General features: G+C 35.4%; 2 protein-coding genes across 3 annotated transcripts; one reads left to right on the top strand and one right to left on the bottom strand.

Annotated features, from left to right (window-relative positions):
- Nucleotides 1–652: 652 nt before the first annotated feature.
- LOC127800090 (uncharacterized) lies at nt 653–3,672 on the top strand. Of its 2 annotated transcripts, none has more exons than XM_052334512.1 (5): nt 653–928; nt 1,089–1,148; nt 1,246–1,407; nt 1,484–1,621; nt 1,741–3,672. In XM_052334512.1, exons 2-5 carry the CDS (start codon nt 1,106–1,108, stop codon nt 3,324–3,326), a joined length of 1,929 nt encoding a protein of 642 aa, XP_052190472.1. In that variant the 5' UTR covers nt 653–928; nt 1,089–1,105; the 3' UTR covers nt 3,327–3,672. The 2 variants fall into 2 exon arrangements, with proteins under 2 accessions (XP_052190472.1, XP_052190473.1); XM_052334513.1 differs by having other exon boundaries at nt 653–956.
- A 5,744-nt stretch (nt 3,673–9,416) lies between these two features.
- Nucleotides 9,417–11,284, bottom strand: LOC127800089 (calmodulin-like protein 11). The gene is made up of 4 exons (XM_052334511.1): nt 11,117–11,284; nt 10,866–11,023; nt 10,671–10,751; nt 9,417–9,908 (listed from the first exon to the last, which is right to left on the bottom strand). Exons 1-4 carry the CDS (start codon nt 11,190–11,192, stop codon nt 9,774–9,776), a joined length of 450 nt encoding a protein of 149 aa, XP_052190471.1. The 5' UTR covers nt 11,193–11,284; the 3' UTR covers nt 9,417–9,773.
- Between the last annotated feature and the right edge of the window lie 2,550 nt (nt 11,285–13,834).

The following is a 13,834-nucleotide window of genomic DNA, read 5'->3' as shown; positions in this document are numbered from 1 at the left end:
CTATGGTAAAGCCCAAAATGCTGGACTTAGTTCCACCAACCATTCTTTCTAATCCTTTCTTCGATTAAAAAAGCAGGGGAAAAGGGTCCAAGAGCTTGACTTTAAACATGCCTAAAGGTGGAGAGCCCCAAAGAAAATGCAACGCTATGATGAGTTTAGGATTGAAAAACATTTCTTTCAGCCACCCTTTCTTTATCCATTATAAGCTTTGCCTCCAAGTAACCTTCAAGATCATAGACCTACCAGTTCACTAGGCCTTTGTCAAATCCATTATTAATTCCCCATCCTTGTAAGGCCCTTCCCTCTTCATGTGGACCTTGCGATCCTATGTCCCAATGGAGGGCACTTGGAATAGGAGGACCTTCCATGATATTTTCTTCCTAATCAACACTTGATTCCGAACACCGATTTAACTATTTTAGAAAGGACGTTGTTGGGGGACTGAGGCTCCCATTTTGAGATTGTCAAATTCATGTGCAAAATAAAGGAATTTCTTCAATAACATTACACCAAGTTATGATGATGATGATGATAATGATAATGATGACGATGATGTACCTCCGCCTTGTTCAAACACTGTTTGCTGTTTATTCTTCTGCGCCGCAGATACAGAGCTTTCGATCTGGCCTGGAAAGAGATGCCTAACCTACGGAATAATACTGATTATAAGAGAGGGTGCTGGCAGAGCATAATCATATTAGCAGGCTTAGTCACCGACAGTGAGATTAATTTACTTAACCAGAAACCCATTCAGCAGTATTAAATTCATAATGACAGAAAGATACAAGGCAAAACTTCCACTGCCTAGCTTTATTGGTTCATCCATTTCAGGCTTGTGCTTAAAGCAATATCACTCTAGTTGTCGTGCTAATCGAGTGTTAACACTCTGGCAGCCTCAGAGTTTCAAGCTGTTCATAGCCATTAGCATGTGAGCATCATTAATTATCATGATCATGGTAACGAAGTTATTAGCTAGGCATTCAGATTTCGAATTCGAGAGCCCTTTCGATTCTTACTTTCTGGAGCAAAAACTTGCTGCCTGTATTTAAAAGTTTGCAAGCTTACAAGAACTTGTTGAGATTTTGCAGGATTTGAGGAGCTGAATATGGGCAATGAGATGGGCAACAACAATGTTTCTGGGCTGAAAGGTATACATTTTTTACAGTTTCTTTGTAACTCAAAATATTTTTGTATGATCAGAGACAATGCTAGACTTTGTCTATCTTGCTGTGACGCTTAATGCAGAAGAAGAGAGCAAACCAGGTGAAGCTGCAGGAAGTTCTGCCGGAGAAGGCGATCGCGTAGGAGATAGGAAGGGGGAAAACCAGATAGTTCCCGCAGGGAAAGACAAAGATTTTCATGAGAAATCTGAAGGGTTGTCTTCTGAGCATCCATCAGACGGAAATGGTTTGTGTTTTAATGGTAATCTTTTGTCTTCCCAACTTGTCACCGGCTTGTAAACCATTGTTTAAATTTTGTGAAGCTCAAATAGAATACAACGAGGCTCCCTCTTCAGCTGAAGACGAGAACCGTGTTGACAAGGCATCAGAGACAAATCTGGAGGAGAATGTGTTGGGAGCAAATGATCAGGAAATTGGGGATCAGACATCCTTTAGGCAAGGTCTGTTTGATGTTTTTTCGTGTTTAAACCGAGAGTCCGATCCAGCTTAAGATAAGTAGAAGCAAAATTATAGCACTTAAAACTCAATCCATTCAATTTGGTTTTCTAAAATCTGACAGAGGAAGAAGGGGCAAGAAATTCGACTGGTGAAACAAAATCTGCATTACTCAATGAAGAACCCCTAGAATCTGCAGCAACAGAGGGTAATCAGCAGGAACGTGGTGAAGTTGAAGCAAAGGGAAACATGGACGAAAGTGTTGTTTCAGATGCTGAAGTGGATGAGACAGCAACTGAAGATGAATCAGTAGTTACATGTACTGGTGATGATGAAGGTGAAACTAATGCTGAAGGTGAGGTGGAGAATGGTTTGAGTGCCATGGAATTAACATCACAGAGTGGAATTGACAACACTTGTGATGAAGAAGTTCCTGGCTTGGTGGAATTAGCTAGGAATGGGTCATCAAAGTCATCAGAAGAAACTGGTTCTGAGATAAAGTCATCGATATCTCCTGAAGAATCTTATGATCCACAAGATGAATGCATTGTTCTCACCGAAGATAAGGAGAGAAAGACTCATCCTCGGCCTCAGTTTCATGAGGGCGTGGAGGATGAAGCCAAGGCTGATGAGGGTAATGCCTCTAAAACTGATCCGGGAAAGGAGAGCATGGCTGATTCTTCAAGGAATTCTACAGTTGAGAAAGACAGCCAAAGCCACGAAATGATGGTAGCTGAAAATGGTTACCAGAAAGATACTAGCAATGGGGAGGTAAAAGAAATGAGCAGAGATTTGGAAGAAGTAATTCAAATGGATCCTGAAACTGGAATGGTTTCAACGGAAAACAACCATGCTAAAGAAGAAGAACCAAAAGAAAAGGAGGTCATCGATGACATGGAGGAAAAAACAGAGAATATGCAGGCACTGGAGAGTGGAATAGAAGCAACTCACCTAATTGATTATCATTTATTGGCATCTTCTGATACTTCTCCGAAATGCCCGGATCAAAATCAGGATTCTGAAATTGAAAGCAATGCTGTGTGTTTGACAGATTCAAAACAAGGAAGGTGCAGTCAGTTCATTGTGAATGGATCTTCAGTTGTTGATACGAACAACTCAGCTGAGCCAGCTGTTTTCTCTGAAGTTGGATTGCAGAATGGGAAAGCTGAAGAAGATCTACAAAGGTTTCCAGGGAAAATGTCAGTCACAGTTGCAGAAACTGAAGCCGTAGCACACCAGCCTACTGAGGAGAAAAGTGTAGAACCTAAAGCATCTGAAGCAGAAGAAAGTTCAGCAAGGTTCAGTACAGGATCAGTTCCAGAGAACCCAAGTGTTGCAGTTGAGCTTAGGAAATCGCCGAGTTTCGGTTTTGATCTCCCGCATAAAACCAGGTCTGAAGAGTCGGATCAAACTCCATTGTTGCATCATGACAAAAGTGCATTCGGAAGCTTGCAGTACGAGGCAATCTCAGTGGAAGAGAAGACCATCCAAGTGGAAAGAAGTGATTCAGATAAGTCTAGAGCTCCATTTCTGAACTTCTTGAAAGAAGAAGAGAAGGCCAAACTCATGGCTAAGTCCCAGAAAGAAGAAGATGACCATGAAAAGAAAGCAGTCAAGGAATCTGGTGCAATAACAAAGAGGAGCGGGAAGCGAAGGCCGCGGCCTTCGATCTTCAGCACCTGCATCTGTTGCGCAGCTGCAATCAATTGAAAGATCCAAAGCATTCAGAATCACAAGTTTCTTCAGCTACATTTGATGTTCTTGGTTATCATGGCTATGTTTTTCTGCTAGCTTTTTGAGCTTTCTGCAACCAAAGGAGGAGTGATTATAGCTTCGGAAATTACTATCTATTGACTTGTATTAATTGCTGGAATTCTTTTTTGCCTTGGCTTCTTGTAATTCTATATTCTGATTCATTGTTTGTTTGTGTGGGACAAATCTGTATGAGTGATGGCATTGGAGGAAGAGAGGGCGGGGGGATTGTATTTTAGCTCGTTTGCTTGCCTTTGATTGTAATATTTACTTAATACTTTCAGATAAAATCATATGACTTCTATTTGATGTGCTCTTTCCTATATGTATATACATTTGCATATATAAATATATAAGTAACCACCTAAAGAAGTAACCAACCCATATTTGAAAGTGTAAATTGCAAAAGAACATGGTTGAAGCTTCACGAAATTTAAGAAATTGTAATAACCACCTCTCTTATTAAATAAAAAAATAAATGATCATTTTATCCTTTATTCTTTCTATTCTCTTTTCTAATTGAAAAACAAAAAATAAAATAAAAAAAAAAACAAATCCACACCAATATGGAACTCACTGAGTTCATCACCGGCATTGAAGATGAACCTAGCGGGTCTCCATGTAGTGATCTTATTTGGGTTTATCGCAACAAATTGGGATAAACCCATGTGTGTTCATTGCCTGGATTCATCATCAGCGTGTGATGAATTCAACTCAGATTTAGATTCGAAGAATAATGTGTGTGTGTGTTAAACCCTTGTTGGCAAACCCTATCAACGTTCATTTTCATTGCCATCATCATCGTTGTGATCAATGTAAATATACATTTATGCGACAAATTCGTTGCAAGTCTACAATGAAGGAAAATTCAATCTCATCATAGATCTGCGATGATGAGAGAAGAGAGAGAGAGAGAGAGAGAGAGAGAGAGAGAGTGAGAGTGAGCAAATGCCCATACTATTATTATTGTTGTTGTTGCTGGTACTGTGAACAACTCTCCACCGTTATAGAGAAAGAAATATTGATGAAAGGGATAAAGTGACAAAAATAGCAAGCCAGCTTGCCAAATTACTCTCCACAGCCCAGCCTATACAAAATTCCCCCTTAATTTTAAAATTTCTATTTTAATCCCCTCTTCTCTCATTCTCTCTGCGCAATGGCCGTGGGCCGTATTACAGAGAGAGAGAGACAGAGAATGGATCAGTTGCCATGACCGACCCCCCCCCCCCACACACACATACACCATATATATATACACACACTTACCTGGCGAAGCCATGGCAGTCGACCCACTCTCTGTCTCTCTCTTTCTCTGTGATACGGCTCACGGCCATTGCACAGGGAGAGCGAGAGTGGGGGAGGGGGGACTGTGGGGGCTAAAATAAGAATTTTAAAATTAAGGGAGAATTTTGCATGAAAAAATTCTATTTGTAACCATATGTTTTGCTCTTCGCAACTAATGTGTAAAGTAAAATATTAAATTTTATTATTTACAACCACATTTATTACTTTCTACAATTATTTCTATTTCAAACATACCCTTCAAACACTATCACCAAAAAAGACACTCCACGCGCATCAAATCCTCTTATTCTTCTTCTCTAGGTTGTACGGAAACAGAAACGGGAGACGTTTCCAATAGGAAACGGAAACGTGGAAATGACATTTTTCTAAAAAAGTAGGAAACGGAAACGCGGGGTAAACTGTAAATTTAAAAAATATAAGGACTTTTTTGTAAATATAATTTTTAATATAAAAAATAAAAAAAATCAAATATAAACAATAGACAAAAGCGAGAGGCTCAAGGTACTTATTCCAGCTTTCAGCACACTAAAACAGGGGCAAATGTACTTATTCCAGCTTTCAACATACTTGTTCAGCTAGATCAAGGTACTGGACGGCAATTAATATCTGATAAAGAGTAGAAACTGCATCATGCCGAACAAGAAAACCCGAGGACCGAGGATCCACATCGCATAAGTAAGTTAGCCCTTATAGCTAGAAGCATTATATCAGGAAAACGTGCTATAGAAACGCGTGAAGGCGATCGAACTGGAAGAAGAAGAAGAAGAAGAGAAGAAAAAATGAGGAGTTTAGATCAGGGCCGAACTGGAAGAAGAAGAAGAAGAGAGGAAAAAATGAGGAGTTTAGATCAGGGCCGAACTGGAAGAAGAAGAGAGAGAAAAAGATGAGGAGTTTAGACCAAGGCTTCATCAAATTGTGTGGCTAAAATGCGTCCGGCTAGAAACGCGTTTCCAATAAATTTTGGTAAATTCTAAAACGGCCTAGAATTTTCTAAAATTTACACAAACAGCCCGATTTTTCCCATTTTCGAAACGGGAAACGGTTCGGAAACGCCGAAACGGCATCTCCGAGCCGTTTCCATGCTTCATAGCTTCTTCTGGTTAGAATTATTTGTTGTTATTTGTTGTATTATTATAATTATAATTTTTCAACGTACATTAAGTTATTTGTAATAATATTTTATTTTAGTATTTGTTGTTATATTTTATTTTATTTAATTTATGACAAAATATCATAAATTTAATATAAATTTTAAAGAAATAAAAATAAATATAATTTTATTACGATTTGCATTTAACTCAAAAAAATTAAAATTAAAGCAATATTAATTCAAGAAAAAATAAATATAATATTAATCCAAATATTCGGAACACGATGATTCAGAATAATTTATATATATGTATATAATTATAATATATATATATAATATATTATATACATTTGGGGAGAATGCAATTCTCCTGAACCCTAAGGTTTAGGAGAATGCAATTATCCCCCGTTCAATTCATATATGTTAACATTATATTAATTATATAATATGTTATATAATTGAATTTAAGAAAATTGCATTCTCCCGAACCCTGAGGTTCAGGAGAATGCAATTCTCTCGAATTCATAGTTTCGGGAAAAATGATTTTTCCCGAACTCATGACTTCGGGAGAATTGATTTTTCCTGAATCCATGGATTCGGGGTTCCCTGAACACCCAAAACCCCAGGGTTCGGGGCATTCCCTAACCCCCGAATCCTGGGGTTCGGAGGCATTCCCCAGCCCCGAACCTCAGGGTTCAAGGGCATCTCCTAGCCCCGAACCTCGGGGTTTGGGGCACTCTTGAGCCCCCGAACCGCGAGGTTCGGGGCATCCCCTAGCCCCCCAACCTCGAGGTTCGGGGTTTCAAGACGTATTTTTTATTTTTTAATTAATCTTATTTTTTTAACTCATCCCTCGTGTATTTATATGTAAATTATGTGATTTAATTAGTGATAAATATTGTAAATTGTGTTATTTTTTGCTAGAATACGTAAATAATAGTGGATATCTTTCATTGCTAATAGTAACTGCTGATAGTAAGTAGTAATTGGTTATGGCAAGAACAATTGGCCTGAGTAATGTTTGGTGTTGAATAATATTGGTTGTGTAATAGTCGGAGTTGAATAATAGTGATTGTGCGATGTTTAGTTATAATTGTGGATGAGTAAAATGGTTGTGGCAATCGTGATCGAGAAAGTGAGTGAACGCACTTGAAGAGTAATGATGGGTGGTTGAGCGTTAAAGATTTAAATAAAGGGGAAATATGAGTTTTCAGCTCAGGGTATTTTAGGAATATTAAAATTAGGTTACGGAAAGCAAAACATATAGTTGCAAATAGAATTTTCCTTTTGCATGGCATTGGCTGTGAAGAGTAATTTGGCGGGTTGGGGATAGAATTTCCCAAATAGCAAATGCCCCCACCATCTTTGCCATCATGACCATCCTTGCCGTCACAAAAAAAAAAAAAAAAAAAAAAAAAAAAGGAAGAAAAAAGATGAATAGTTCCCTCAAACAAATACTCTTGTCATCGTTGTCACTGTCTTCATCATCGCGAACAACTCCTACTATTGCAAACATTGAGAGAAAGAAATATAAAGAAGAGGAAAAAATGTTTAAATATAAAGATAATTTAGTCATTTTATAAAGTTTAGTAGCGATTATTTAGTCACAAGAAAAAAATTGCAGCTAATATTAAATTTCAAGGATATTTTATTTTATTTTTTAAACATTAAAAATAATTCTTTCAATTATTTTAAATATTAATATCACAACGGAAAATTTTTCCTATTTAAAATTATCTTTTTTCACGTGCATAATATCTGACTTTCAATCATAAAAGACATCCTTGTAGTCATTTAAGACCCAACCAATTATTATTATCACCAGCCCATTGAGCCCAGTTTGGGCAGATTTATATTAGGCCCAACTTTGAAATTGGGCTGCACAGCTGCGCTTGCATCATTAAGGTTGTCCTGGCCGGACCTAGCTCGGCCCATTGCCTTGGGTACAATATTTTAGCCGGATCGAAGGCGAAACTCATATCTTTATTTTTGTATTTTTATATTTAATTATTTAAATTTTTTTATTATTTCAATTGCACTTCTCACCTTATATTTTTTAGTTAATTTAATTTTTATATTTTGACTTGTTTTCGTATAATAACCCAAACTTTTCACCGTTTTAATTACACCATTATGCTTTCATTTTTTAGTCAAATTAACTAATATGTTTTGACATGTAAAAAAAAAATAAATAAAGTGAGATAAGTCAACAGTTTGTACATATATCAAAGTACAAGAATTAAATTGACTCAAAAATATCGGTACTAAAGTGTAATTGAAACAATGAAAAGTTTGGATTGTCATATGAAAAAAATGTTAAAGTATAAAGATTAAATTGATTTAAAAATATAAATTTAAGAATATAATTGAAACAAGGCAATTATACAAAAAAAAAAAAATATAAGAACAAAAATATAAGTTTGGCCTCGATCGATTATACCTGTCATATTATATCCAATATATTTCTTTTTCTTTTGTCTTTTTCTAGATTTCAATATATATTACTTACTGATCTTTTAATCTAAGAAATTTCTAAGAGCCTAACGTATCGTTTCACTGTTGAAAAATTAAAGGTGGGTTTAAATATAATGGACACTTGGACAGGCTTGGATTTTTTATATTATTATTTATTCGATTTAAGAATAATGATAAAGCCATATCGAATTTAAATGGCCATATTTTATCTTACAATACCATAGCCCATAGGGCACCTTTTCAATACTTGAACTTGTAATGTAAGAATGGGATGGGGCTTTCATTGATAACAAGTATATATGAAGAAATTAAAAGAAACATTGGAATTGGTCGGTCGGTGATGGATGGACCATTTGGTGAATTCCATAATTATATATACGAAGTGGGTCTCTGGACTTGTTCAAGATTGACCTAGTTTTTGCCCACATTTTGAATTGAATGAGTCTACCCTACTATAGGGTAGGGCATGCATGGCTTTAATTTGACGAAAAGGGATTCTCATGACAATGCTAGGGAAGTTTAATTAATAGTATTTTTTTGGGTGTGTGACTAAATATAATTAAGGTTGGTTTATTATATATATAATCACCTTCTCTTTGAGAGTTACCGACAGTGGGTGAGAAGGCAATGTAAAGAGCAGATCCAAGCAAGCAAAGTTTAAAAATAAAAACAAAAGCAAAAGCAATATCAATATGAAAGGAGAAGTATGTGACAGCTAACGAGGCTTCTCTTTTCAACAGGAATATTTATTTTGGAGGCATCTGATCAAAATTATATATTTCTTCCAAGTATCTTCATCTTCACTGCCATGGCCATTCATCTCCAGTCAAAGTCAAAAAGTAACAACCCCCCTTAAATTAATATTGAAATTTCAAAGCAGCATACCTGGCTAATTAGGCTGAGTTGTTGAAACCATAGAGTAAGATAAGTAAATGCTAATTTTGAACAATTAATTAGTGAAGTGGAAAGAAAATGCATTCTTTCTAGCCAGAGACCAATAATTAGGGTTGAAAGATTGATTATTTGGACATAAGGTGCCATTCAAAATAAGCCATCTGCCAAGAGATTATAAACAATCATTCTTTTACATATAGACTTTTAGAAGGAAAAGTTCATATCAAATATGCATTGGGTTTGAACCCTTCCATCCCATACCCAATCGAGTTGAATAATCCCAATTAAATCTCTAACTCATCTATATCATTCATATATTAGACAAATAATAATTAAATTTGCATTCTGGTTCCAATAACAGACTTTCTATATCATTTTATGCTAAATTCAGGATTAAAATTAAAAAGAAATTAAAGTTACAAAAAGGGATAGATGGAAATGATGAGACGGGTTGATGGTCAAGGCGATCATTCTACGTTTTCTAGCTAGTCACTACATATCCATTGACTAGACTACAACAAGAATTAATAAAAACAAATTGGGAAGAAAATTATTTTGGAAAATAAACAAATTTGAATCAGACTATCTCTTAATCTTCATCATTATCATTGGAATGAAGGGTTTAATAATTCCCATCCAAATCAGACGGCCATCATCATCTTCACAAACTCTTCGTAGTTAACTTGGCCATCACCGTCCAGATCAGCCTCCTTGATCATCTGCTCCACCTCTTCATCTGTTAGCTTCTCTCCAAGGTTGATCATCACGTGCCTCAGCTGCAAAAGATTCAATTAATCAAATCTATATATATACGAACTTTGGATTAGTAGCTAGAATCTTTTCTGAGAAAAATAAATATAAAAACAGTCCAAATACGGATGCACTCTAGGTTAAAACTAGAATTTAGGTAATGTTCATTGCAAGACAAACAAACACTGTTAAGCAGATGCCCTTCAAGTCACTGGTCAAACAACTGTACTTAAATACATTATTAAAAGGCCCATTCACCAATTTCAATACATATATATATAATATTAATTAATTTAATCTCTCTCCCCCCCCCCCCCCCCCCCCCCCCCCCCCCCCCCCCCCCCCCCCCCGCCCGCCCCCCCCTCTCTCTCTCATGCAATATCATTATCATTGATTAAGAAGTCGCTTTCTCGCAATGTTGACAATGGGAAGTCAAGAGACTTATGGTAATTTATCTTTTTTATGTTACAAAATTCTTGTTGAAAACAAGCCCTTTGACGTTCACACTGCGAGGCTAGCAACGCGGTTTTGAGGACTACTTAGTCACCAAGATATTGGAAAGTTTTGGTTAATGAAAAGAAAATATATTAATGTTTAAAGCTTGTAATATATAGTTTGTGTATAAAAATCATAATGCATGCAAATATATATATATATACATATATATGTCTGTAATGATGTATCGACTCTCTATTTTGTAAAGGTTGAGAAGTAAGATATTTGTAATTTTAATTTTTACGTGCAAAAAGTGTGAAAAATATCATGAATAAGCGTCTGTCTAGTCTCACCTCAGTAGCTGATATGTAGCCATTTTGATCCTTGTCAAACACCTTGAAAGCTTCTTTGAGCTCCTCTTCTGCATCAGTCTCCTGGAGAGAGAGAGAGAGAGAGAGAGAGTCCTTAAATATATGTTATGTTTTCAACAAATTGGTAATCTGTAGAATTAATATGTTGAAGCAGAGAAATTAATTTCAGTTAATTACCTTGACTTTATTAGCCATGAGGTTGAGAAACTCGGCGAACTCGATGGTCCCGTTGCCGTCAGCGTCGACTTCGCTGATCATGTCCTGAAGCTCTTCCTCCGTCGGGTTTTGATCCAGTGATCGGATCACCGTCGCCAGTTCTTCCACTGTGATGCAACCTGCACATTCATATGCTCAGCCAGAGCGTAATTAACCAAAATGTACAAATTAATGAGCACAGAAATTAAGAGAAAGAAAGCTTAATTAATTACCATCTCCATCCTTGTCAAACAGAGAGAAAGCTTCCCGGAACTCTACAATCTGGTCTTCATTCAACACATCTGCCATGGATAGATACTGGAGCTTCAAAGAGAGAGACAGCGATGAGGCAATTTAGAGAGAGAGAGAGATTTGATGAGTGTAGCTGAATGGATGCTAGCTGGGCTTATATATATGTATATGTGTGGAATTGAAATATAAATGGAGGATGGTGGAGCCCTTTCCATGGCCAATATCTCATTGATTTTTTATTTAGAAACTTAATACCTGGTCAAAATTAAGCCTGCAGTATGTTGAGGACTAAAGACCGAAGACAGCATTAACTATTAAGAAGGGAAATGAGATTTTTATGATTTTCCTTTTATAAAAGTTCAATTAAGATAATATATCGATAATCCCATTTTAATGGGTGCTTCTTTTAAATGTACGGAATAATAAAAAATGATAATTATAAAATTTATCTTTATATGGTACTAGCTTAATCTACATGAAAGAAATTCATAATTGTGAGGTATAATTATAAAAGAAATTCTTAAAAATATCATTTTTACCTCAAAGTAGGGTCACAGGTGAATCGAGTTATTTGAGAAAAATTTGGTGTTTGACTCAATAAAATTCATTTGTGTTCTTTTTTTTTTTTTTAAATAAACGATCTAAAATTGGGCCTAACTTTGAATTTTAATAAATTTATCTCATTAAAACTCACAAACAAGTGTGATTAGATATTCATAAATATTAATGACTTAATTAAAGGATTATAAACTTGCTCGATTAGAAATTCACAAATAACTCGTGAATAAATTTGTTTATAAATATATTAATATATTTATTTATAATTTTATAAATATATTATTTAATATAAAGTTATTAAATTTTAAATTATTATATATATTAATTTAATTATTTATAATATATATATAATAAAATAAAATATTAAGTTATGACGGATCCGAACTGGAGCCTAGTTTGAGCTAATGATATTTTATTCGGTTGGATTGCAATGTTACCCAAAGAAATAGGAGAAGCTTTAGGACTAGATTTGGACTATAATCCATTGTGGCAATGTAAAATTAATATAAAATTATTTTCTAAAAAAATTTAAGATGAAACAATACAAATTATTATTGAAGTTTAAACCATTTAACTGGTTAGGAGGTCTTTGTAATGAAAATAAACTTGGTTCAACTGTCTGTCTGTCTGTCTGTCTGAACAACATAATTATAAATTAATTAATTAATCGCCTGGGAAAGATCAAATGGGCAATTTTATTTCAACGTGGCCACTCCATTATTTCTCTATTTCTCGAAATTGTATCGCTAACGAGATTATGCATCTCATGCACAGGCATTTACTTACTCTCATTATTAATTAACAGTTCCTAATTAAAGATACTATGAAATACAGCTGTGATGTTTCACGTTTGGAGGACAGTTTGCCTTCAGAGAGAAGACTTGTTTGGAAGTCTTGTCACAGAGAGGCGTGTTGAGCTCTCCTTTTTGAATTCCTTGAAATGTTTTAATTTATCATTTGAGTTCTTACTTGTTATTATCAAGTTATCTTGGATGATGATGTTATTATTAAAGTATAATAAAAGTTATTGTTGGTTTGGACAAAGTCTAGACAATTTATTGGGTTTCTTAAACTCACTTAAATGTTAATGTTTGATTAATTATATTTAATATTTAATAAGTTCATTAAAATTTAATACATCCCATAAATTTTAGAACCCATTAAATTTTCCAAACAATGGCCTCGTTAGTTCATCAATTGCTCTTGGTGCAATATGAGCAGGATAGTGCAAACTTAACCTTCGAACCGTGGACTTAATGGGCGTAGCAAAGGGTTGGTTTTTTGCAGTGTCTCTTGAAATTCAGACGTACCCTTTAGACTAAAGAAATATTTAAATATTTCACCCAACTAATCTTCTGGGGCGGGTGAGTTTTCTTCTGATGCATTTCTGAGTAAATCTAGATGCAAACACAGTTTATACACATTTAGAATTAGACATTCAGTGCAGTCTATATGAAACTTAAATCTTTCAGAAAGTTTTCGCACTAATTTGAACCCTAATATTTTGTGTGAAACTTCAAATACTTTACCACTACATCTTGTACTTGGGAGCATGTTTAAATGATTTGAATCCATGAAAGTAAGGTTGATAAGTGAATTAAAATAAATTTGCAAGTCACAATAATTATGTATGTGTATATGTTTCAAAAATATTGTTTAGATACTTTTTGTGATATTAATACGACATTCATATACTATAATATATGATGTGTGTTATATTAATATATATATATATAAGGGTTCATAGGTGAACGTCTAAATAGTATTTTTAAATTTTTAATATATATATATATATATGTGTGTGTGTGTGTGTCGTCAATGCCGGTGGTAGGGTCCCTGCTTGCCGGGGACCCGGGGCCTTGAGAGCGAGGGAGGAAGCAAGCATGAAAGGCAAGTAAACTTGACCAACGCCATGCTTGGGGCAAAGGATTTGGACTCACTGGACGGAATAATAGCATTTAGTGCTTCAAACGTCCAACCTAACCCAGAAGTTGGGTTGGATGAAGCTCCCTCCATCTAGAAGTTAGGGTTACCAAGGAAAAGCTTAACCAACTAGCAGCTGCAGGGAAGGCAGACTTTATGAAGAAGAGACAAGGATTAAAGATAATCAAATCAGAACTGGCATTAATGTGCTTGGCTGT

Source organism: Diospyros lotus, chromosome 4, assembly GCF_014633365.1.
Source record: "Diospyros lotus cultivar Yz01 chromosome 4, ASM1463336v1, whole genome shotgun sequence".
Lineage (NCBI taxonomy): Eukaryota > Viridiplantae > Streptophyta > Magnoliopsida > Ericales > Ebenaceae > Diospyros > Diospyros lotus.
Note: the sequence above shows the minus strand (reverse complement) of the source record. Positions and strands in the feature narration are given on the sequence as shown.

Coding starts and splice junctions, on each gene's coding strand:
- LOC127800090 (XM_052334512.1), top strand. CDS start 1,106: ATGGGCAATGAGATGGGCAACAACAATGTTTCTGGGCTGAAAG. Junction 1,149..1,245: donor CAATGTTTCTGGGCTGAAAG/GTATACATTTTT, acceptor CGCTTAATGCAG/AAGAAGAGAGCAAACCAGGT. Junction 1,622..1,740: donor TCAGACATCCTTTAGGCAAG/GTCTGTTTGATG, acceptor AAAATCTGACAG/AGGAAGAAGGGGCAAGAAAT.
- LOC127800089 (XM_052334511.1), bottom strand. CDS start 11,192: ATGGCAGATGTGTTGAATGAAGACCAGATTGTAGAGTTCCGGGAAGCT. Junction 11,024..11,116: donor GTTTGACAAGGATGGAGATG/GTAATTAATTAA, acceptor ATGAATGTGCAG/GTTGCATCACAGTGGAAGAA. Junction 10,752..10,865: donor TCATGGCTAATAAAGTCAAG/GTAATTAACTGA, acceptor CTCTCTCTCCAG/GAGACTGATGCAGAAGAGGA.